The sequence below is a fragment of the Daktulosphaira vitifoliae genome, unplaced genomic scaffold (genome assembly GCF_025091365.1).
Source record: "Daktulosphaira vitifoliae isolate Bord-2020 unplaced genomic scaffold, ASM2509136v1 Scaffold_1, whole genome shotgun sequence".
Taxonomy (NCBI): domain Eukaryota; kingdom Metazoa; phylum Arthropoda; class Insecta; order Hemiptera; family Phylloxeridae; genus Daktulosphaira; species Daktulosphaira vitifoliae.
The window spans coordinates 12708487-12733603 of NW_026099572.1; the positions used below are offsets into that span (position 1 = coordinate 12708487).

At 27.0% G+C, this 25117-nt stretch overlaps 3 protein-coding genes across 12 annotated transcripts; 2 read left to right on the plus strand and 1 right to left on the minus strand.

The window, feature by feature from the left end:
• The first annotated feature begins 1073 nt into the window (after positions 1–1073).
• LOC126896277 (uncharacterized) lies at positions 1074–3366 on the plus strand. Its single transcript, XM_050668928.1, has one exon. The coding sequence runs from the start codon at positions 1441–1443 to the stop codon at positions 3283–3285; it is 1845 nt and encodes a 614-aa protein (XP_050524885.1). The 5' UTR covers positions 1074–1440; the 3' UTR covers positions 3286–3366.
• A 2590-nt stretch (positions 3367–5956) lies between these two features.
• LOC126896174 (transient receptor potential cation channel trpm) lies at positions 5957–21512 on the minus strand. 8 transcript variants are annotated; one of them, XR_007701795.1, is made up of 26 exons: positions 21374–21512; positions 21146–21188; positions 20929–21037; positions 18277–18359; positions 18013–18187; positions 17725–17938; positions 16985–17278; positions 16286–16442; positions 16042–16189; positions 15586–15769; positions 15279–15409; positions 15087–15214; positions 14589–14772; positions 14339–14528; positions 14050–14261; positions 13783–13971; positions 13495–13713; positions 13271–13428; positions 12860–13050; positions 12580–12761; positions 12333–12518; positions 9568–9924; positions 8843–9504; positions 7628–7931; positions 7383–7566; positions 5957–6078 (listed from the first exon to the last, which is right to left on the minus strand). XR_007701795.1 is itself a non-coding variant. In XM_050668779.1 (25 exons), the coding sequence occupies exons 3-25, from the start codon at positions 20956–20958 to the stop codon at positions 7441–7443; spliced, it is 4647 nt and encodes a 1548-aa protein (XP_050524736.1). In that variant the 5' UTR covers positions 20959–21037; positions 21146–21188; positions 21374–21512; the 3' UTR covers positions 7062–7440. The 8 variants fall into 8 exon arrangements, 6 of the variants coding, with proteins under 6 accessions (XP_050524736.1, XP_050524701.1, XP_050524713.1 ...); XR_007701796.1 differs by lacking the exon at positions 5957–6078 and adding an exon at positions 6883–7044; XM_050668779.1 differs by lacking the exon at positions 5957–6078 and having other exon boundaries at positions 7062–7566; positions 7628–7874.
• LOC126896285 (leukotriene A-4 hydrolase) lies at positions 20077–25117 on the plus strand. 3 transcript variants are annotated; one of them, XM_050668937.1, is made up of 15 exons: positions 20077–20242; positions 20430–20532; positions 21622–21885; positions 22435–22550; positions 22610–22743; positions 22813–22924; positions 22986–23054; positions 23137–23358; positions 23418–23558; positions 23636–23842; positions 23905–24046; positions 24110–24281; positions 24340–24567; positions 24630–24734; positions 24812–25117. In XM_050668937.1, the coding sequence occupies exons 3-15, from the start codon at positions 21831–21833 to the stop codon at positions 24930–24932; spliced, it is 1824 nt and encodes a 607-aa protein (XP_050524894.1). In that variant the 5' UTR covers positions 20077–20242; positions 20430–20532; positions 21622–21830; the 3' UTR covers positions 24933–25117. The 3 variants fall into 3 exon arrangements, with proteins under 3 accessions (XP_050524894.1, XP_050524901.1, XP_050524910.1); XM_050668944.1 differs by having other exon boundaries at positions 21706–21885; XM_050668953.1 differs by lacking the exons at positions 20077–20242; positions 20430–20532 and having other exon boundaries at positions 21612–21885.

Genomic DNA, 25117 nt, shown 5'->3' on the forward strand with positions numbered 1-25117 from the left:
TATAACTTATCTGTACAATGCTTCCTAAATAGAAAAGCTTATTAATTAGACGATCTACCGAGTTCATATAACGGTGCTGTATGAAATAAGCTCATAAGGGAAGATACTGGTAATTCCGCCCACCTTGATGTAAATAATACAATTATTTGAGTAGATATTGTCAAAATCTTATTTATAATCCAGTTTGAGATGTACTATATCAAAACTAACATTTTTTGTTTTGAGAAATTATGTATAATTTCACATTACGTTGCTTTAATTTCTCTTAGCAAATAAAAATTAAAAGAAAGTAGATAATCTATATTTCAAAATAAAATTCTTTTCTCTACGTGAATTATTATAGATTTTGTAGTTAAATTTCCATGAGTGGGCGGCTTTACCAATATTCCCTTTAAATTAGTTCCATGTTTATGAAATAATATATTATTTTAAGCACCTCTTCTAGAAAATTCATAGCATAATGTTCTATTGATGTGAACAATAACATAAGAAGGGTAAACGAATACACAATCGGATTAAGACCTTATCAAGGAAATCCGGAAGTAAATTTATTTTAGATTGCACACATTTAACGAATAATTTTTTTTACGATTTTAAGCCAACATAATAAATTATTGGCAGTGACGATTGTATCATTTATATACATTGGAATAATAATGAATAAAAAGAACTGATCCGGCCACCTTCACAATCAAGGTCCACGTTAACGACACATACAGTACATTACATAGTCTCAATGCCGCAGTGTCCGGAAGAAGGAAGAGAACGCGACGGCGCAGGCGAGTGAACGCGTTGATTTGCAAAACAAGTAGCGTGTGCGAACTAGAATCGGAAGTGAAGTAAACAACGCGGCCGCCTAGCCGATCGCCGGCGGATACGAGTAAAAGGCGAGCGCGTACAAAACCCATGTGTTGTGATAAAGGTCTTTTCTTATGTTATACAATTATTATTATACGTAAGTGTTTTGTTTAACGCAAGCGGCGGTGTAAGTGGGGGCCAGGCGACATTGAACCACCAGCAGTCCAATAACCCTGGACGTACTCGCGCACATGTTATATAAGCAGGTGAATGCCGCGGGAGCGTTTTAGTTGGTTTTTTAATACATAACGTACAGCTGACGCCGTGGTAGTAAAATTACTAACCGCCGCCGAATCGCACAAGCCGCCGCAGCCGCCGCCGCGTAACATCGCAGCCGTGTTTTATGTGTGTGTGTAAGTGTGTGCAAGTGAGTGTGCGAGTGCCGCCCACCGTGTAGTGTGCGCTGTTCGGGGGGTTGTAGTTAATAAAGCACAAGACGCGCGTGGCTCGCGAGTGTGTGTGCCAGTGAACTAGTTGCACAACAGGAATCTCCCCCCAATTCAGTTCTCCAGATTGGTATTCGTTTCGTGTTATGCCAAAGTGGTTTTACACTATAATATTATAGAAAATTGATCAAAGAAGATGGCAACAGTTGAATTAGCACCAGTAACAGAAAAAATAATAGAAAAATTACCGGAGAAGACCGTAGAAGTAAAAGAATCGTTGACTAGCGACGTCAAAGAAATCTCCAAAGAGAACAAAGTGTTACCTACCAAAGCAATAGACATAATCGCCAAATCATTAGACTTGAAACGGGCCAGTGTGTCGTCTATAGACAGCGACATATCACTGTCGTACGACGCGGCTCCCTTTTACCCGCGGTCCCTCAAGCAAAACATGTCTTCGCCTAACAATTCCAGCGGATCCAGTACGGACGATGGTGGTCCCCAACAGCGTAGTGCTTCGACAACTAACGGTGGCCACATCGGCCACACCGACTCGTCAGATTCTGCTTACGAAGGAGGGCCAGTCAAGTCTGGAGACGAAGACAAGCCATTTATACCACCCGATGAGGAAACCACCAAGCGCATTCTTGATCAGGTCGAGTTTTACTTTTCAGATTCGAATATTGTCAAGGACGCTTTTCTTCTTAAACACGTGCGCCGAAACAAGGAAGGATACGTTTCGCTCAAGCTTATTTCATCGTTCAAGCGCGTCAAGCATTTAGCAAAAGATTGGAGAGCAGTAGCTCACGCTATATCTCGGTCTGAAAAACTCGAAATAAACGAATCTGGCACAAAATTACGTCGCAAGGAACCATTGCCTTCTTACGACCAAACGACTCCGTCACGTACCGTAGTAGCTATAAATTTACCCGAGGAAAAGCCAGTGACCATCGAGTCCGTTGCCGAACTATTCAGAAATTGCGGAGAAATAGCTTTAATTCGAGTTCTCCGTCCGGGTAACCCTATACCATCGGACGTCCGTCATTTCGTCAACAAGCACCCGGAAACTAGCACCAACGTGAGCGCATTGATCGAGTTTGTGCGTACCGAATCGGCACACAATGCTATCAGCAAAGACTGGAGCGTAGAAAAGGCCAAAGACGGACAAACCATGACAGTGATAGAGTTGAACGCTCCAGCGTCCAAAAAGAAGGCCTCCGCAGCAGCCAAGAAATCGCCAATGAATCGTTTGTTTGATATGGAATATTCGTCATCATGCCAAAGCGGTTCGGAAGCCGAGGATCTGCGTTCCAAGTTGCGCATGCAACGCAAAGTTTCGCCTAACACATTGATGCGATCCGATCCGAATTGGACCCAGCGACGTTGGTCCCGGGACTCAGGAACAGATAGTTCCGCATCTGGTTACTCGCGTCGTGATTCATACATACCGCCGGCTACACAACAACATCAAATGCCACTAACCGATTACAGTCACAGACGTATGTCTACTGGTTGGGATTCGAGTTCGGATAGTTACTACTCGGGACGGTCACGCTCCGGTAGCGGCGCATCCATACCAGAAACATTCGGTATGCGTCGGTTCTCGTTAGCTAATCGCCCGGAACAGCAACAACAGTCTTGCTGCTGCAGCTGCGGTCACGCACAACAACAGCAACCGCAGCCAATGGTCATGCGCAGACACTCTGCGCAAGAAAATCATCATTATGATTTGGGTAGACGATGCAGTAGCAGTAGCAGTAGCAGCGCTGGTGATTTTATGATACGTAAGGATTCAACATCGGACTTTTGTTGTGGCTCGCCAGCTGGTGGATTCCACCAAAATTGGTCACGCAAAAGCAGTTCTTCTTCGATGGGTGATAGACGCATGTCTATCGATTCATCCGATTCATCTGGACGGGGAAGCCGTAGGCAAAGTCTGGTAGCTCCAGACAACGTGGTTAGGATGCCCAAAGGCCCAGACGGTTGTGGAAGTCGAGGATTTCAACGCGAACCTCTTGTCGACACTACCCTCTATGAATAAAACAAACAGTTTCGCTGAACAATTATTATTGCTAATGTTAAAAAAAAAAAAAAAAAACCAATTTTAAATCATTTTAAACAAGTCATCCGCCAATGAAATGTCTTAAGCTAATGTTCAGTGTGAAAAAAAATCTTATCTTATTACCTTATTGTAGAAGAAAGTTACCATAACTGTATAAAAGCTACAAAGATATTGATATTAATTTATTATTTACTAAATAGTTGTTGCGATTCTAAATTTTATCATAGTCTCTATATAATTATAGAACGACTTAATTGATTTTTATTTTATTTCGAATATTCTTTTATTTATCTTAATTTAAAGAAACGAAAATTTCAATATTTATTTAATTTATAAAAACTTATGCATTATACATTATTTATAATAATTTAATATTTATTTATATAATATTGTATAAGGTACTATTCTAATAATTGGAAATGAATATTCCAACATAATACGTATACATTATTTATTTTATTTATCATATGCATTTATTAAGTTATCATTATAATAATATAATGCCTAGGTTTACGTCAATCTCGATTATATTATGTTACCGTAATATATTTATAAGACTATATTTGCTACAATATGGACGCGTAATATATTATTTATTATTATTTATAATATTCGTTTATTGAACCATAATAATAAAAATAAACGTGTAATATTTATTTTATTAAAATGTTTTGAATATTATTTATTATCATTTTTTAAAAAGACAAAAATTACATTTTTCAAAAGAGATAATTAATTTGTCAGTAAACATTAGTATCATTAACAGAACGCATTACTTGAGAACAGTCTTTTTATATAACTTTTTAATAAGGCTACTTTTTATTACTCTATCACAGGAGTCCACTATTTTTATTAACATAAAGATAAGAAACAAAGATCCAAAATATATACAGAAAAGTTATACAGGTACACATTTTAGCCATTTTTAATATTTTAATCAACAAATTAATTGCTTTTTAAGGATTGAAAATTAAATAATGAATATATTAATTACAAATTTTCATTTAGTCTATAAAAAAATCTTCGCAAATCCAAAATTGATTGGAAATTCAAACGAACACAAATGTATTAACAACAAAATATCAGCAGAATAATATAAATATAGGTACATTGTTATAATGTTTATGTAGAAAGTATAGAAAAATACATAAGCTATTATTATAACAATACATTATATTAATAGTTGCTGGACTGCATTGAAAAATAGTCATTTTAAACATGATTTCCATCAACGTTAAATTACATATAATTTGTCCAACATTTTATTAGAAACTTTATAGAATCACTCTTAAATTCATTTAGAGTAGAAAAGAGTTGAGAACGTCAATTTATTATTTATTTTTACTAAGAGGACTTAGTAAAGTTATGTAATGAGAACAGTTAACTTCCTGAAACTATTCACAAAATTTGAATATAAAATATTTGGCACTAGTTAGTGATATTAATACACATTACAGTCATCGTGGGGAATTCCTAATTGTGGCCAGATTAACTCGCAAGGTAAAAATTCAAAAGCAGCGAGAAGTATAAGCATAAGTAAATTAACACTATAAAGAGTACCTTGAATTAGCATGAGATAAACTGTTGTAATGAAAATGAGAGCACACCTGCCGTCATCACAGTAAGTTATTTTTCCTTGAATGGTCGATGCTAAGAATATGGGTTAAAAACTTCCATTATAATTTAAAAACAATTTTAGTCAATAATTATACCTTTATATATAACAATAACACTTAAAAGACGTGGTTCATGTATAACAGAAATTAGGTTACAACTTACCAGATAATGTAAATTTTGCCACGATTACTGCAACCGTAGTGTAGTAGATTTTAAAAATAAAAAATTTGGGAGTAAAAATTAATAACTATATATGTTCTTAATAGTTTAAAAAAATAATAAAATTTCAATTAAATTAGAATTGAATTTTTTGTTGAAAATCCTAAAGCTTCTACAAAAAATACCTCTTCTCTAAATAAAACTTATACCTGTTGATACAATTATCATATTGTTGAAATATTCAAATAATTATTGCAATCTTAGAAAAAAATCAAATTTTTTTTTTTTTGCTGATTACTCTTTAAGTAATGCAAAACATTCACTGATTCAAAAGTTATTAAAGATTTCATAACATGATGAGACACTGTTGACACTTTCATTTTGGAATTTATAACTAAAAGATATTTAATGAAATCTAGTTGATATTTAATTATTATGATTTAACATATAAAATAAATTAGGATTGGGTTTTTAACGAATCAAAGTCTATCACAATCTATTGACTAGATTTTGACATGTCAAATGAGGCCAAAAAAAGTTTTTATTATTTATAAATTGTAGTAAATTTTATTTTATTTTATTCTACAATTAATTATTTAAACTAACAGTCTTCGTTTATTTAAAATTTAGGTTGGAAAAGTTAATTATTTTTTCTAACTTGTAATGGTAGGTTAGATTTAAAAAAAATAAAGTTGAGTTAAAATTTATAATTTACTAAGTTTTAATAGTTAACTCGATTAAATGACTAATTACTTCAATAATTAATAATAATTAGGTCTGTGAATAATATGAATTTATAAAGTTTGTTGAATTAATCCGAATACACCATCAGCCAGTACAAATTTTTTTTAATTGAGTTGAAACTTACTGTTTTTTTCTGGCATTATTGTTGTTTTGCGTAGTGGGCGATTGAGGGGTTAATCCCTCCTAAAACGCCCAAAATAATTCTGTGTTATGTTAAAATTCAATGACAAAGTTGAACAAACTAGGTCCTCTCTAAAGTGGATCAAATAAAATTATAAATGCATATAATTCACACTTCTAATAGTAACTTTTTAATCTAATTCAAGTAAGCTAATGGAAAATTTTGCTGTTCATATAAAAGAATTTTTTTATTTGAAAGGAAGAATAAATTCCAACTATCTAATATAAAAATTATAATAAGGAAATCTATTTTTTAACATTTCAAAATATTACTAAAAACTTAAATACCGCATATTTCTGTTATTCCTGTTCAAGACATAGACAGTCCAATAACTTCACATGGGGTACAATTTTTATATTTATTAATATTAAATAATATTTTAAATATCTTGAGGAAATTTTATTTTATTTCAGTACTATACTAAATAATTTATTAACCACAACTGAACACTAACTTAGCTTATTAATTAATAACACCAAAGCTACTAAATAAGTTAAATGTAAAATTAACATAACTTCCAATCTTTTAATGCGTTAGTGTTCAAAATTGAAAAAATTGTCATATGTATAAAAATCTTAGGGTCCCGTAAATCATTAAGCCAACTTTCTCGCTGGTTGTGCCACTGAATTTGATCTATTTTTATTAAATGGGTCAATAATACCTATTGACTTATATAAAATTATTTTATATAACAAAATATGTGTAATTTATTAATAGTTTTTAATTTAAGAGTATATAATAGTAAGTTGGGTATAAGAAATACAATATAATTTTTAACATACATATTTTTTGAAACCAATTTTTGTAAAAGTTTAGTGTATATATTTTAAATATACGTGTTAAAAGCCTAGTTAGATTAATAAAATATTAAAATATAAATTTAAAAACAACTGTTTTTTTATTTGTTTTATAAGACAACCAGTTATGAGGAAAACTAACAAAAAAAAAAAACATTCATGACATTAACTATTATAATAGTTACTTAATGTTATAAATAATGAGATGATACTTGCATATCAAAAAAATTGTTAAGTAGCCTACATAAAAAAAAAAGTATATTTAAAAGTTTTATTTGATTATGAGTAGAAAAAATACATATAAATATACATATCAAAATAAAAACATAACTGAATTCAATAATAGTTTAAAATTGTATTTAACCGTCATAAAATCATACGGAATAGGTAACTATAAGTACACACATTTTTAATCAAATAAAGGAAAAATTCATTAAATTTACCCATTTAAGTACCCTAATGAATTCAATAATAGCTAAATGAATTCAATCACTAGTACATAAATTCCATTATACAATACAAATAAATAAATAAAAATTAAAAGAAAAGTTTCAATAACTCAATAATATTGTACTTACTAAATACATTTTTAATCTATGAATAGTTCTCTATCATAATTATAACATAATATTTGGTTTAATCCTGTTTTGTGGAAGACAAGCTGTTGAGCGGGTTAATAGATGTTGAACATTCAGAAGTTTGAGCAACAGTTAATGGCAGTTCGCTGGTTTCTGCATCTAAAGTGCTTGGTTGTGTAGATAACTGTAAATTAATTTAATGTTTTGTTTACATTTTATGTTTATTTTGATACATTAATACTAACACTTTTATAAACAGTAACATAGTCGTGTTGTATGATATTTGGAATATCAATAGAATTAGATGTATTCTGCTTATGGTGTCTAATCAGATCTTCCATTAAATGATAATCATTTTCTTCGGCATCTCTAAGATGTTCTTTTTCTAGATACCTGGCAATTTCCGGGTTAGACATTTCTGAAGCATGTCTCTTTCGTGATACAGGTGTATTTCCTCGTATGGGTGAATGATCACAATGTGGTGACAACATGCTAGGCGAACAAGTAGGACTAATTAGGCCACACACTGTTTCTAGCTCATCAGTTATGCTAGATTCAACGAAAATGAATGTTTTCTTTTAAAGTAAAGTCAAATGGTTGTTACAGTTTCCTACATGTGTATTTCTCAAATTTATTGAAGTAAATCAAGCATGAAACAAACTAAGTATAAATTTAATAAATTATTACCGTAACTCAGTAAAGCATTTATTTAATAAATGAATTTGAAATAACACTATAACAGCAAAGTTACTGGAGTAAATAAGTAAAAATTAATAGTAGTAAGCATACAGTATGAACATAAAAAACACATTATTCAGTAGCATTAAAAAAAAAATTTGTATTTTATAAGTAGTTCTATGTATTATCATTCTATTTGTTTTTTTAAATATATTAAGAAAAAAAGATGAAATATAAAATAAAAAGTAAAGTTAAAAGCATATGAGCACTATTTCTATTTTGATAGATATATATTTTGACAGGCTCTATTTGCAAGACAATTAATTAGCTTTGTAATTGGATTCTTCCTTTTCTTTAGTAAAGAACCATCACGTGTTCTTGTGCATGAAAAGTTAGAAAATCCAATTTCCCTTTTTTTAGGAAGTAGTGAGGGTCCTTAACTCAATAATAACTATATGAGTTGTACTTAAAGTTGCTACTAAAGGTGTTACTTTAAACCAAAAAATGTATTAAAAAAGATTATCATTATATCATTTTTTTCATTTAGAAAGTGTAAAATGGAGTATGTCAAATTTGAACAAAAGGCAAGTATGAAAAGTGTTGAATGTCACAAGTCTTTACCCACAAACAATATTAAATTAAAAAAAGTAAACAAATTGTAAGTTTTTGATAAGTTATAAGTTAAATTTTTGTAGTCTTTGCCAATTTTAATAAAATAAATAATACTAAAAATAATCAATAACTATAAATAAAGACATATTAGTAAAAATTAAAAAAATTACCTAGTATATTCTATACGTTTGTTTATCATCACCGGTCTACTCGATGGTGGAGCAAATACTTTAATTCGTGGTTCAATCCAAGCACTGCCCACACAAGATTTTGCCTTGGATACCTCACCAACTTTATTTTCTTCAGTTATATTATCAATATTATCAGTATTGCTTAAATCATCTATGTCTTTGTTATTCAAATCTGGCGATAAAGTACTTTCAGTATCATATTTTCTGTCAAGAGTTTTAGCAGAATGAGCAGACATTCTACGACAGTCATATGAATTTAGTTCCATACAAGGTCTATCATGATATGATGAAACACCATCTAATGAAAGCAGAAAATTGCTGTCTGATAAGTTTGAGTGACGTACTTCAGTGAAAGAAAATTTTTTTCTTCTATGACAAGTAGATGGAAGTAAATTATCTGATATATCTGATAATAAATCTGATCTTTCACTAATACACCTAGTCCTACCAACAGTAGGAAGTATTTTTGGTTCATTTTCAAATTCTGGTTCATACATGTTGTTTCTTTTATGAGCATTGTCACTACTACTTCCACTTTCATGATCACCACTTTGTGTAGCCATAAATCTATGAATTACACTTAATGTAGATAAAGTTTGATCCATCAATTCTTCTATTTTATGAAGTCTAAATTCTAATGACTATAATAAAACAGAATTTAATAAATAGTTGAAATAAAAAAAATACACTTCTTCTAGATTTACCTGTACAGACGAATTATGTGAATTTTCTTTTTGGTTAATATCTTCAACTTTTTGTTGTATATTTTCCATTTTATCCAAAGACATTTTAATTCGTTCTTCCATAGATACTTGTACTTTATAATCTTTTTCTCGAAAATACCCTTCCACACATTCTTCTTCAAAATCATAAAGTTGTTCTAATTCTTCATTACATAAAAATAATTTTAATCCATTATCATATGTCTCTTGAATACCTTGAATTTTGCGACACAAATATTTTGTTAACAAAAATACATGACAAAAAAAAATCAAAGGTGGTGGAAGAGCTGGTTTTTGTTCGTATTCCATAACAACAGTGAATCTTTGAAACATCCAAACCTGAAAATGCAATTTAAGCATTAAAAAATATTAAGCTGAAATAAAAATATTTATAACGACCCCTTTATTTAAAAAATGAGAATATTCAGTTATCGTTTTATAATATATATATATATATATATATATATTAGGGTGTCCCTTATTTTGAAAATTTTGGAAATTCTTCGGGCTCATCCCCCAAATTTGTGTGTATACATATAAAAATTGGCTACAAAAAATTTCAGGCCGATCAGATAAGTTTAACCCGTGCCAACTTGGGGTTGAAAATCGGCCAAAAGGGGTACTTTTTTAGTTTTTAGCAATTAACTCGTAAATTAGCGCTCTCACAAAAAAAAATATTAAAACTAAATTGTAGATCTAATTGTTTTGTATAAATTAAGTCCTTACAGTTTTTCTTTTAAATCCATTAGTTTTCTAGAAAAATGTCAAAATACATAATATTTCGTAAAATTGCCGAAATTAGCATATTTACGAATATTTTATCATATATGACGAACCATATGTGATACGACCTAATGTTTCATACAAAAATTGTTTAAAATTAAATTTTACGAAATAAAAGTAATAAGTACAAATTTCATTGAATCGATCGTTTTATTGCTATAGCTGAAATAACTCGATCATATTACGATTTTTACTAAATATATGAATTTTAATGCTAGATTCTGTTAGTTATCATCTGGTTCATTACAACACTTATCGTACAAGTACGGCGATAATACTATGGTATGACTGAATTAATGTATTGTTATTATTTTTAAATTATAAATAACTCTGGAAATCGTAAATTTATTACAAATCGCAGCAATAGATATAGTGAACTTATACTTATACCACTTTAGTCGCTCACATCGCGTATTAAGTTGAACTGCTTCCTATTGTGTTTTTCTTTTAGTGTACGTAAAAATGTCCGTAGTATTACGAAATGACAATAAAATATTTTTAATAGGGTCTTTGACTACTCAAATTTTAGGTTCAAAACTTCCATCCATTGGACAAGTTCTAAAAGTTTTTTTTTATAACCTAAGAATTGTTAATCTTACTATAAGAGCAAAAGCAGCATTGACTATTCGCGAGTGTAATATTTTCTGGGAAATGGACGATTCCATTTCAACCGAAATAAAAAAATTAATGGTTGTATTCCTTAATAATGAGTCAATAATAAACCCTAGCAAACGTTTTATTCTTTCATCGAGTGATATTGACAAATCATTTTCAGGTATAATAATTTTTGATATCTTTATTTTTTTATGACTATTAAGTGATTGATATTTTAGAAAAAACTGTAGCTTCTTTTTTGTCAAAAAGCAGTATGAATTTTTTTAAACGATTCGATATCAATACTAATTTTTTAAATTTGGATCCAAGTAATTGGAATACTGATAATTTTTATTTACACGAAAAAGAAATTGTATGTTCACTTAAAGTAGTAAATGACTCTGCAGAGAAAGCGGTTAAGCTAATAGAAGATTTTCATGAAAGTTTAACTGTAAACGATGAAAAAGCTGAGTTACTTTTACACTATGTCCAAGAGCATAGCATATTATATCCTAATTGCAACAAAGAAACATTAAAACATAGTTTTTAATGTATATTCTTGTTATAATTTGTGAATTATTTTGAATTTAACATTTTGTATTTTATGTAATAATTTTTTTTTTATTTATACATGAATATTGAGAAGTAAGTATAATTATGCGTTTAAGTCAAACAACTACATCAATTTACAATATAAATGAAATATATTTAAATTAAGCATTAAAATTCATATATTTAGTAAAAATCGTAATATGAATGAGTTATTTCAGCTATAGCAATAAAACGATCGATTCAATGAAATTTGTACTTATTACTTTTATTTCGTAAAATTTAATTTTAAACAATTTTTGTATGAAATATTAGGTCGTATCACATATGGTTCGTCATATATGATGAAATATTCGTAAATATGCTAATTTCGGCAATTTTACGAAATATTATGTATTTTGACATTTTTCTAGAAAATTAATGGATTTAAAAAAAAAACTTTAAGGACTTAATTTATACAAAACAATTAGATCTACAATTTAGTTTTAATATTTTTTTTTGTGAGAGCGCTAATTTACGAGTTAATTGCTAAAAACTAAAAAAGTACCCCTTTTGGCCGATTTTCAACCCCAAGTTGGCACGGGTTAAACTTATCTGATCGGCCTGAAATTTTTTGTAGCCAATTTTTATATGTATACACACAAATTTGGGGGATGAGCCCGAAGAATTTCCAAAATTTTCAAAATAAGGGACACCCTAATATATATGCTGAATTGAACAACATTTAATTATTTAGACAAAATTTTCCTATAGATTAAAATTTAAAAAACACTTAGTATACATATATTAAAAAAATTAGAGCTATTTAGTTCTTTATTTACCTGATGAGATATAGCATTAATATCATTAAATATATTGTTAAATACAGCAATCAAAAGATTAATAAGTAATATGTTGGCAATCAATAAATACATAGCCATTACTAAAGGTGTAATCCATCGTCCTGTTTCACAATGTTGCATTCCTTGAGTATCATCACATTCAGGATAAATTTCATCAGCATATACCTACAATTTTGTTAAAGTAAAAATATTTTTTGGACAACAATATAAAAATGATTTGCAATACTTCTCCATAGAGCATAAAATATGGTTGTAAAAATATATGCCTAATTAAAATCCAATCTGGATCAGAGTCTGGATGTAAAATAGACTGTCTACTGACACCAAAACTCATTAAAACTACCAGTAGTAGTACCACAAAATAAAGCATATTTTTGACCATTTTACCCATCATTGTTACAAGAGGTCCTGTTATAAATTAAATTATACATAGATGTATATAAATTATAATTAAATTAAAAAATCCTAATTCACAATGTTAGTTTGATAAAATAAATTTTTCTTACCCAGATATTTATTTACTCCAAGAATATTCAATATTCTTAAGTACCAATAAATAATATCTACACAAAACATTACTCGACCAATAGATTGAGAAGATTGTTTCAATCTTAGACATAAGCCAATTAAGAAAAATATTATTGCTGCTGCATCACACGGATTCCACATATTCCATGCCCATACTGAGAATTTATCGCTAAAAAGTTGTTTTAATTATTAATACATAAAATTTTCATATAACACTACTTCAATAAAAAGTGAAAAATTATAGCGCAAATATTTAAACTTTAATTAATTAAAAAATAATGCAATATGTGCAGTCTGTAAATTAGAAGAGTAGTGTATATAATAACAAAATTTGATTCTAATTAAAAATGTATATTTGCTTGATTTTTATAATACCATGTTGTACTAACCTTATGCTAGTAGGTTCAGATGATACAATTTCTCGTATTTTCTCACACCCAAAGGTGCATATATAAGCTATCACATAGAGTTCTTGCCAAGAGGGATCAGGTTCCATACGAACAAGTACAACATAAGTGAATAAAACTAAGAAGATAAAATATGCTGCCTAAAAATGTAAAGATTTTATACAATTAGTTACACGATTACACTTGAGTTTTGTTATGTCACTTACAGAATTAGCTAAGAACTTTGTTATAGGTGCAGTATAAAATTCAAAAATTTTACGCCTCAAAGGTAATGGACGCTGTCGTTTTAAATCAAATACACTATATTCATAAGGAGGAGATGCACATTTGTGTTCAAAATCTAAACTTTTTGTAGTGCCTAATGATCCACTTGGTAACATTGTTCCATGTTCAGCATTATCTCCATCTCCTGGGACTACTCCTCCCTAGAAAAAAAAAATATTGGTTTGTTTACTAAATTTCTAGTTTTAAGTTAATATAATTAAAAAATGTACATCTAAATTTGTTTCAACCAAGTTGAGTTGTGACCGATGAATACCACCTTCTTCCATACTTTCTGTTTCTTCATCCAATTCTAACCCATACAAATGTTCTTCTTCTGTTTGAGGCATTGACTGTAATTCTTCCCTAGATTTAAATTCTAATCTAGAAATATATGGTGGAAATAAAAGTCCCAGTAAAATCTAAAAGAAAATAATTACTTAAAGAATTTAAATTTATATAGTATTTATAATATTATAAATAAATAAAATTAGATATACTCTAATATTAGTATTTTTTCGTGTTCTAAGTCCACCCATCCAAAGATCAGCAAGAATTATTTGGCTACAAGGATGAGCTAATAAAGCTCGATGATTTGCAGCTACAGCTAAACTAAGACAAGTTTGACCACTCCAATTTTGTAGTTCTACTGTTAATAACTGTTGTGCTTGATCATCATCTTGACGATAGCAATAATCTAGTAGTTCCAAGGCTTTACATAAAAAAATATACAATTAGAATTTTGTAAATACAAAGTGTTTTATAACATTAGAAAAAAAAAAGGTATACCAATATCTTCAAAAACTTTAGCATAATTTCTTAATTCATCATAGATTTCAGTTTCTAAATCATCTTCAGCAGCTTCATGTGCCATAGCTTTGTATAGTTTGCAGGCAGCTAAGGATTTAACTAAAGCTTCTTCACCATGTTGCCACATCAATAATGCCATTTCTTGGCGTTTGGTAAGAACAGTCCAAATCTAAAAATAAATTATAAATAGTATTTTATACAAACTAGTACAAAAATAATAAGAACATACCAAAAGCTCATTGAAAGGATATTCAAATAATGTCTCATCTTCAGAATTTTCAGAATCTGCCAAAACACCTAATGTTAAATTATTTCCATAGTATCTAGTAAATGAAGCACTATTTCTGTGCATATTATTTAATCTTCGTGTTTGTGCATACATCATACGAAATTTGCGTCTTGTATATTGAGTTCTATGTTAAAACATATAATTAATGGATATAATAATAATTTTAGAATTGGTTTGAGTTATAATAATTATTTTGTTAATTAAATTTAGTTAATTCTCAATATTATATTAAAAAAATATATTTTTATAATAAAAAAAATTGTTTAATTTAATACCACAGAAAATCATCTACATGCTTTTTTGTCAAGTAATTTTAAAAATAAAGTTATAAATGCCATTGTATTTTGTGGGAATATAACACTTTGTCAATAATTCTTTTAAAATTAAAGTTCATGGAGCTACTTTTTTTGTGTAGTAAACCCTTTAATTTTATATTACCTGTAAGCTCCACCCATTAATTTGTTAATAACTAAACCAATGTCATGTAATGTATACATATATCCTTGAGGAATATGAGGTCGTACATCTCTTAATATATATCCTAAAGTATTTGTTGGACCTTGTTTCTATATAAAATAAAGACATTAATGAAAATATAGAAAACTTTTTAAAACAAAAATTACAGCTTACAGTATTATATAATTCTTCTAATCTTGATATTGTCAAGAATTTTTTCATACTAACACCATTTTCTAACAATAATTTTACAAAATCAATTCGATCATGTTCTAAAGCTTGCATCATAGATTCTTCTAAAGCACCTTTAAAATAATTTAGGTAATTTAACAGCTAGATAAAATTTTTTTCCAATAAAAAAAAGTATAAAAAATTAATAAACTTAAAATTATATTTTTTATTTGATTCTTAATAAATCTATTTATATTCCACAATAATTTTCTAAAGAAAAATAATGAATTTTAAGTATCTGAACACAAACCTGGTGGCCACTCTTGTCCATATACAAATATTTCTGATCTAGCAATATCAACACGATTCCATGTTAAAGCTAAACTTAATTGTTCAGAGGGTGATAAATGCTGACTTTTAAATAATGCAGTTAAAATGGTTTGATCTAATTCTTGAGATTTTTCTTGCCCATCACTTATTCGAAAAACTGTAATCTGCAGAATTATTGAACAATGAGTATTGATGTAACAAACCCTGATTTTTGGGTTCAAACTGAACTAGTTCTTTAATTTTTCAATCAAATTCGAATCCAAATATTTAACTCGAACTCATCATTAATTTTAATTATTTACAGGCAAAGTATGTGTTATATCATTATTTAATAACTCAATGGGTTATTTGAGTATACTAGTTCGATTTTTAAACATTGTTAGCAATAAGTATTAACACATTTAATATAAATAGATATTTATCATCCAATACAAACCATATTTTTGTATTTCGTGCATTCCAATAATTCTTGATACAGACATTCAGCTTGTTCTTGTCCAATTTCAAATGCACGTCTGATGTTGTCTAAAATGTACTCTTTCATATTTTCTAAAACAGTTTGTTCTCCAGTATCCGATGCATATCTGGTTAAAAAGGTATATCCACCTTTTTCATTTATGTCTAATGACTAACTATTTTAAGCACTTAAATAATTTAGGAAACAATACTAATTTTTTTACTTGTGTGTGAATGCTATTAAATCAGCTGCTCTACCAGAACCATCACAAACAACTACTGGCACAGGTGGTGTATCAGTTACATACTCCAAAACAGCTCTAATGGTATTTGTTCCACCTTCAATTACTAAACACACAACAGGAGTACTATAATGTGCACCTAAAAGAATAATATATTTATACATTTTAGCTTTAGCTGATAAAAAGAAATATGATAATAAATTGTCTCAAAAATATTTTCTATTAATTACAAATACAAGGAATACTATATCTTCTTTGAAAAATATATATCAGTTTTGTAAGTATATAGATAATTGTTCAAAAATTTAAACTAAAAATTATAGTTTGTTATACATTACTTAATTTTATTGAGTATAAAAAATTAACATTTTTAAGAGAACCTATTATATACATAAAAATATATATGACAAAGAAGGCAACAATTAAAAATATTAACTTTGTGGCAATGAGATATTTCAGTTTTTTATTGCTCTATAAATTAATTTTATTATAGTTTTAAGATATTGGAAATAAATTTCTTAGATAATAAATAAACAGATTTAGATAGACAAACTAAGTTAGTTATTTACTTAGTAGTACTAAATATTTGGGAAAATGAGACATTACTTATTAGTTGAGTATACACCACATTTATAAACTATCAAATATTTGTGAGACACCATTTTTCACTATTTAGTATACTTGGATGAAGTTTTTGAATAGAAATATATTTTTCAAGCTTTCTGCGAAGTACAATTTCTGCCCCATAACGTGCTGATGTGCCATTGTCTACTAAAAGAAAATATGTGTGTCTATTATTTAATACTGCTAGCTTAGACCTTGGCGATGATATAGAATGATAAGGGACATCTTTATTGTGTCCTATAAGTTCATGATTATTTTCAATGATACCCCAAGGGGCAATCCCAATAGAAACAATTCTTCCTGTTCTCTGAGAATCTAGTAATAGTGCATCACCAACTTGACGAGTAACACCTAAAAAAAAAATAATTAAACATTAAATTTTAATTATAATTAATTAATAAATATTATATTTAATTAAATAGGTATCTTGTCTTGTAAATAGTAAAGGAGTATGTAAAGGACAAATAGCTTCTTCATAATTGTTCAAGATTTTGTTGTAGGGGAGAATTATACATAGGACATTTTCTTATTATCTATTTTATATTGTATTATTAAACATAATTTTGTTAACACAACAATTAGGTTTATTAAGAGGAGATTTTAATCACTATTCTCTCTGGGTATGCAATATTCCATCATATATTAAGAAATTTTTGCAAACCCAATTCTGTTTATATCGAAACACATTAAAATAAAAAAATAGAATCAGTAATTTATTTAATTTTTAAAAAACTTGATAAAAAAAAAAACATTTAAATTATACTAAAAACGAAAATAATCAGGTTATTTTATATTACCTGTATTAGTTCCACCCGTAAATACCCAAGCTCCAGTTGTTTTAGCTGCTTTCAGAAGACCTTTTCGTAATACTTTTTTTAATTTAGGCTGTAATTCAAAATTTGCTTTTCCTCCTTGAATAGTAATTAAAAGTTTTGGAAGTTCAAGTCCCCATTCTCGTGTAAAAAGATGTAATATTAATTCGGGTCGAGTATCATGTGATAATCTTACATACTAAAAATGAATAATTGTACAATTAAATTTATTATATTTAAAGTCTTTTTGTAACTTAATAATAATAATAATACTTGAGCTTTAGTTGGATGTGGACCTCCTTGAAATTCAATGGTACCATATGCATCAGTTGGTGAAAGTATTGTATGTTTAAGAGGTGACCATGCTTCATTAGAACTGTTAGGGTCTAATTGAATTGAGCCATTACCTCCCCCACAATGGAATGTTAAGGAAAGTCCACAGCTACATCTTTAATAAAAAAAATTAATATTAGGATATGATGTATAGTTGGTAACTTTTTTAAATCTACAGTAAAAATATTTTAAAATAATTTATACCTATTTTTATCTAGTTTACTTGGAATAAAATTAACACAATCTCTTTTTTGAAATGATGCCTCAACCCAACTCCGAGCTCTGCACTAAAATTTAATTGAGGATAATTATTATTAAATAAAGCTAATTTGATTATTAATGTTAAAAATATTTTAAACATGTTAAGTATAAATTAAGTTTAGTTTCTTACTGTTGTATATCTATTGCATAACTCTATTATATCGTTATTATTATTTAATTTTTAAATTATAAATATACACATATATAATATGTCTATGTTTTCATGTGTAAATATATTACATTACTATTATTAAAATAAATTTTAGTGTGTTATAGTACTTATTACATAATGTAATTTAAATAATTTCGATTGGATATAGATCTGAAATATAAATTTTCAAAATTATAAATTCATGAATTGAACTTAAAAATAATAAAAGAAAATTTTGCTTTTAAGCTAAAATAATTAAATCAATAATTGTTAACATAATCAGACTTTTTAAGTAGTTTTTACATTATTTTAATTAAGCTTAATTAATTAAAAACATCTTCTCTTGACTTCAAAACACACTATCAAGAAGAGAACAAGTCATCATCAATCAAATGAAGATAAACTACAGCTACTATATGGCAAAAGAAGCCCTCAAGTATATTCTAAATGTAGAATCCTTTTTATAATTAAACATATTATGACCGAATGTAAAAAATATAAAACCTAAAGAATCAGATACCAAACCTTAAACCATCTTCAATTAATTCTCATATCAGACCCTTAATTAACAAAAAACTACTGAAATTCCTAAAGACAACAAAGTGATCCAATCTTATTTAAAGTATTAAAAACATATTATTGAAAAACTTTTGTAAATATTGTTAATAACAATATGTATTATGTGTGAACTAATGGAGGTTTTTATTATATATATATATATATAAATTAAATTAAATAACAATGACTATTATACTTATAGTTATAACGATCTGTTCATATATACATTTTTTGAAATATATTATTCTCTCTATAATTATTTGAGTCTTTAATATCAAACCACATAATAATTAAAACAGTTAAAGGTACTATAATTCTAGCTTACTAATTTGTTATGGTTTTTACACTATTTTTTGCATATGTCAATACATACTTACAAAACTATCCATACATGATAATTTGGCTTATATAAGCATTTATGAGTTTTAAACTATTTTATAATAATTTTTATTAAACATAAAATTTATACTGTATATCATTTAACATTTCACAAATTGTTGAATTTTTCTACTAGCAAACTATCTAAGATAAGAAAGAATATAATTTTTTGTTACATAAACCTTTATCACTATTTAAACTTTGAATATAACATCAAAGTAAATAAAATAATGTATAATATATATATATCATTTTCTTTATTCAAAACATTTTCAAATACTTTAAACATCTCAAGTTTCATAACCCATTGAGTATTTTTTTTAAGTTAATTTTATGTAGGTTTGCACTTGAATAATTATATTGAATTTAAAAATGGCATAGTACTTGGAAGATAAGTACTATTAAAATATGTCTTATAGAACTTATTCATTTATCTTTCACAATTGTTACTAGCAAGTAAAATATCGTAATCGAATACAGTTTATAATATAAGTTATAACAGTATAAAATTTTAATTTAACATTTTCTAAATATTATTTATAAAGAAAAATGATTAAATTATTAATAGAATTTATTAAGTCTAAAACAATAAAAAATTTGTCTTATTAAAAATTAGCTTTGAATATGTAACAAAAAGATTTAAAATTGTTTAATTAAACTTTTTTTTATAATTGAAAACAATTTACTAAAGATTATTAAGAATTTTAGAGCATAATGAATTTACAAATTTGTGTTATTAAATTGGAAAATGTGAGATCCAATCTAAAAAATATTTACCAAGATTATAAACTTTCTAATTTACATTGGCTAAAAATTTTAAAAGTGAGTAGTCTTTATTTTTTCTAATTTAATTAAACTGAGTAATTATACTAAAATCCATCACAAGTTGAATTTAATATATATAAATTATAAATTATTATTTAATAATTTTTTTTTTATTATTATTATTTTAAAATGATAATTTATTAATTTTTTAAAATTTCATATTACCAAATTATTTAATTTATAGGAGTATACTATAAAACCTATATACACATTAACAAGTGGAATGTGCTTCCTTACCTTGAGCCAATAAAATTGTGTCCTAACAAAATATACCTAGAGAATAAAAGGTAAGTGATGATATTTATAAAATGAGTTAAATAGTTTTTTTCTACATAGGGAATACTTTTAAATGTAAACATGTATTCTAAAAATATTTCACCTTAAGAACACTACTTCCATTTGAAACACAGGCTACTCGTTTATAAATTTATAATAAAACCTAACACATAATTGTGTATGCAACTTTAAATTAGTTTAATAGATAAAAGACTGTTTATATAGATTATTTTAATATTATATAAACACATTGTATAAACAAATTTTAATTGAACAATTCTTTTGTTTTAAAATTATAATTCTACATTAACTGTACCAAAACATATTACAAATATGTACTTAAAACATTAACTCTAGAAGTGAAATCTAAAAATATATATTCAAAGAGAATAATAAGAAATACATACTTTTTTGGACTTGTTTATTCTTGAAATCATAGTGTTTTAGAACTATATATATTTTTAGTAAGATGTAAAGTCCAGCTCTTAAAGTTTCTACCATTGTCAGCCAATAGATCTGAAAAAAAAATTATTAAATAAAAAGTTCTTATTAGTACAATTGTTTTGAAGAAAAGTCACATCACTGTTAAAATTTTCAAGTTGTTTTTTTACTATAATGACATACCGAGTTATTACTAGGTCCTTTATATGGCCAAAACAGTGCAACACTACACACAAGTACAGCATATTAAACATTAATTAAAGATTATTAATAACTATGTTTAAATTATGTTAAATTATTTATATAGCTACATTTACTTCTGTATACAACAATATTACAAAGTAGACCATTAATTAAATATTTTAGTTGAACTGGAAATTATTAATAAAGATGAACAAGATATTAACTTACCCGAATTAATTACATTTTGGAAAATTTACAAACTTAAAATTTTAATACTGTATAGTAATTATGATTGATCAATTCGAAATGTGAACCCATATTAACTCATTAAAAATAATTTCTTATCACGTTTCATACGTATAACTGCTGGCGCATTCTCCTATAGTACTATTATATTATTATCAAAAAAAAAAAAAAAAACAATAATTGATATTGTTGCAACAGGTTGGATCTTTATTCATTTTGACTTTTTGTAGAGTGCTAGTGATAAAACCGGCAAAATGTATTATCTTATATCGCATTTAAGAGTGCTGAAAAACTGTTGATTACTAATCTTGTAGGGAATCAAGTGTTGTCACTCTATTCACAATTAATCAGTCGATTTAAGTGTGTCTCATTTGTTTTTGGTGCGTGTGTATCAGTTAATATTTGATTAAGCTCGTAAAACAATTACTTTAAGTGAAAAATGAATTCAAACAAGAGACTTAGCCCTAATGATCCTGGTTCATATTCTTTACCAGGTATTTTATTTTAAGTTTTATTATATTAATTAATTAATTAATTTTTTTTTTTTTGTATGACAGATGAATTTAACTATATCCTTAATAACTTTAGGTTTAAAATTTAATTAATTTTATTCGTTGTAGCATGAAAATGTATTAGTTACTCAGTATCTTACTGAAAATAAAGGATCAACATTTTTTTTATAAATAGTAATTGAAATTTATTGAATTGGTCATTGTATCTATATTTTTTATATTACATTTGGTACATAAAACAATACATTTTTTTACATATATTTTTCACATTTTATAATGACTACTACTTAATGAGATTATTTATCTATCAGTAAATATTAGTAATTAAAAAATGTAATATGTACTTATTAAAATTATTAAAATCAGTTTTTTGTTTCTTAGAAGTAATTATCGTCTGCATATTAAGTACCTGTAGTTTTATGTATTATGAATATTTAATTAGACATAAGTGGATACTCTTGAAATTTATTCAAAAAAATATCTTATAATTTTAGTAATGTGTAAAAAGTAATATTTTAAATATTTTTTTAGAAAGAGTAGCTGTTTCTCATATTAATCTAGAATTAGAGGTGGATTTTACCAATGAAAAACTCAAGGGATTTGTTGATTTATCCATTAATAAGATTGATGAACAATGCAACCAGATTGTATTCTTTTTTTTTTTAATAATATGAACAATTTTTTCAAAAATAATTAATTTTTTTAGATTTTAGATATATTAGATTTAAATGTTGTCAGTATTATTAATAGAGACAATGGATCTGCATTGGAATATACTATCGGTGACCGTTTGGATGTTTTTGGATCCAAACTGGAAGTTCAAATACCTTTGTGTAAAACGTAAAGTTTTTTATTTTATTTTATGTTTCAATATTGTCATATTTTTTTGAAATAAAATAAATATTCTAGTTCCACAATTCGAATTGCATATGAGACATCTAAAACTGCTACTGCTTTACAATGGTTGTTACCAGAACAAACTCTTGGAAAAAAGTATCCTTACCTGTTTAGTCAAAATCAAGTATGTATAATTATTAATATAGTTTTTTATATTTAAAATATAATTTGCTTTATATTGATAGCCATCTCATGCTCGCTCTATGTTACCATGTCAAGATACTCCATCAATAAAATCAACTTATTCTGCTAAAGTAATGATACATAAATATTAAATATGTATTCTGATTTAAGAAAAGTTAATTTTTTAAATAACTTTCAATTATTTTTTTATAGATAACAGTGCCAAAGCCATTAACAGCTTTAATGAGTGCTGTTTCGATAGATATAATTGATTGTGGAGATAGTCGTAAATTTTTATTTGAACAAACTGTTCCAGTACAATCATATCTCATTGCAATAGCTGTTGGTAATCTAGTAAGTAAGACTATTAGCCCTATGTCTAAGGTATGGTCTGAACCTGAAGAAATTGATAAAGCAGTTTATGAGTTTGAAGAAGTAAATAATTCTTCCACTTATTAATTTGAAAATAAATTAATAAAAAAATATAATTATAGATACCAGAGTTATTAAAATGTGCAGAAAAAGTTTGTGGTCCTTATGTATGGAAAATTTATGATGTTCTTGTTATGCCTCCTTCATTTCCATTTGGTGGAATGGAAAATCCTTGTTTAACATTTGTGACTCCTACATTATTAGTGAGTTAAAAAAATAATTCAATAAAATTTTAGAGATTTTTAATATTATTTATTTTATAAAAATAAAAATATTATAGGCAGGTGATAGGAGTCTTGTTGATGTCATAGCTCATGAAATAGCCCACAGTTGGACTGGAAACTTGGTAACAAATTGTAATTTTGAACATTTTTGGTTAAATGAAGGTTTTACTGTATACGTTGAACGAAGAATAAATGGTTTATTGTACGGTGAAAGTTCAAGGGAATTTGCAGCTTTAGGTGGTCTTGAAGACCTTAGACAAGCTGTAATAATAAAATAAAATAATTGTATTTTATATATTGAAATAATTGTAATTTTTACAATTAGGTTATAGATTTAGGTGCACAAAATCCACTAACAAAATTAGTAGTAGATTTGAGTGGAATTGATCCAGATGATGCATTTTCTACATGTCCATATGAAAAAGGTCATACCTTTTTATTTTATCTGGAGAAATTGTTTGGTGCAGGTAAAATGGAACTAGTACATTTTAATAAAATATTAAATTAATAATTGTTCTACAATTTTACAGAAAAATTTTATTTATTTTTCAAAAGTTATGTTGATAAATTCAAGTACAAGTCAATTAGTACAGAAGATTTTAAGTCATATCTACTATCTTATTTTCGTACTAATAATAAAACATTACAAATTGATTGGGATTTGTGGTTGTATACTCTAGGCATGCCTCCAATAATTCCACCGTTAGATTTTCATTTTTAAAAATTTTTACTTATTAATAATTATTGAATTTTTATAAAGATATGACTCAAGTTATCAAGATGTGTGTGAAAAATTATTAGACCGATGGATTAAATGGGATGGATCAGATGAACCATTTAATGAATCTGATATATCATGTTTTCAAACATCTCAAAAAATTCAATTTTTAGCTCTCCTTTTGAAAAATAATATAACATTAATTAAAATTAAAGCTATGCAAAAAGCATACAATTTTAATAACAATAGGAATTGTGAGATTCTATTAAGGTAGATAAAAATTAATTTATAAATTCACATCTAAATTATAATAATAATTATTTTATAAATAGGTGGTTCAGAAGTTGTTTAAAAGTTAAATGGTTGGATCCATTGGAACTTATATTTAAGTTTATTAATAATACAGGTAGAATGAAGTATGTCCGTCCTATATATAGGTATTAAATTGTTTTATCATAGTTTATTATAATTTTGTATTGACTTCCTGAAATTAAAATTTAAAAATACTTTAAAGGGATTTATATAATTGGGATGAAGTGCGTCAAAAAGCAATTGAAAATTTCGAAAAAAATAAACAATGTATGATGTATGTTTGTCAATATACAGTTTCAAAAGACCTTCATTTAAGAGATTAGAAAAATGTAATTTGATTTTCGAAGGATATTTATAAATTTTTAAAATTTAAATTATACAATTGAGATATATTTATATTTAATTGTATTTTTGTTGTATAAAATAAAATATTTAATATTAATGGTCTTAATGTGTTTAGCATTGATAATTGTAACATTGTTTCTAAAATATACATCTGGACTTTTTA

Coding starts and splice junctions, on each gene's coding strand:
- LOC126896277 (XM_050668928.1), top strand. CDS start 1,441: ATGGCAACAGTTGAATTAGCACCAGTAACAGAAAAAATAATAGAAAAA.
- LOC126896174 (XM_050668744.1), bottom strand. CDS start 20,958: ATGATTTCAAGAATAAACAAGTCCAAAAAA. Junction 17,279..17,724: donor TACGGGTGGAACTAATACAG/GTAATATAAAAT, acceptor TTTTTTTTTTAG/GTGTTACTCGTCAAGTTGGT. Junction 7,932..8,842: donor AAACGTATAGAATATACTAG/GTAATTTTTTTA, acceptor CGTTGAATCTAG/CATAACTGATGAGCTAGAAA.
- LOC126896285 (XM_050668937.1), top strand. CDS start 21,831: ATGAATTCAAACAAGAGACTTAGCCCTAATGATCCTGGTTCATATTCT. Junction 21,886..22,434: donor TGGTTCATATTCTTTACCAG/GTATTTTATTTT, acceptor ATATTTTTTTAG/AAAGAGTAGCTGTTTCTCAT. Junction 22,551..22,609: donor ATGAACAATGCAACCAGATT/GTATTCTTTTTT, acceptor TAATTTTTTTAG/ATTTTAGATATATTAGATTT.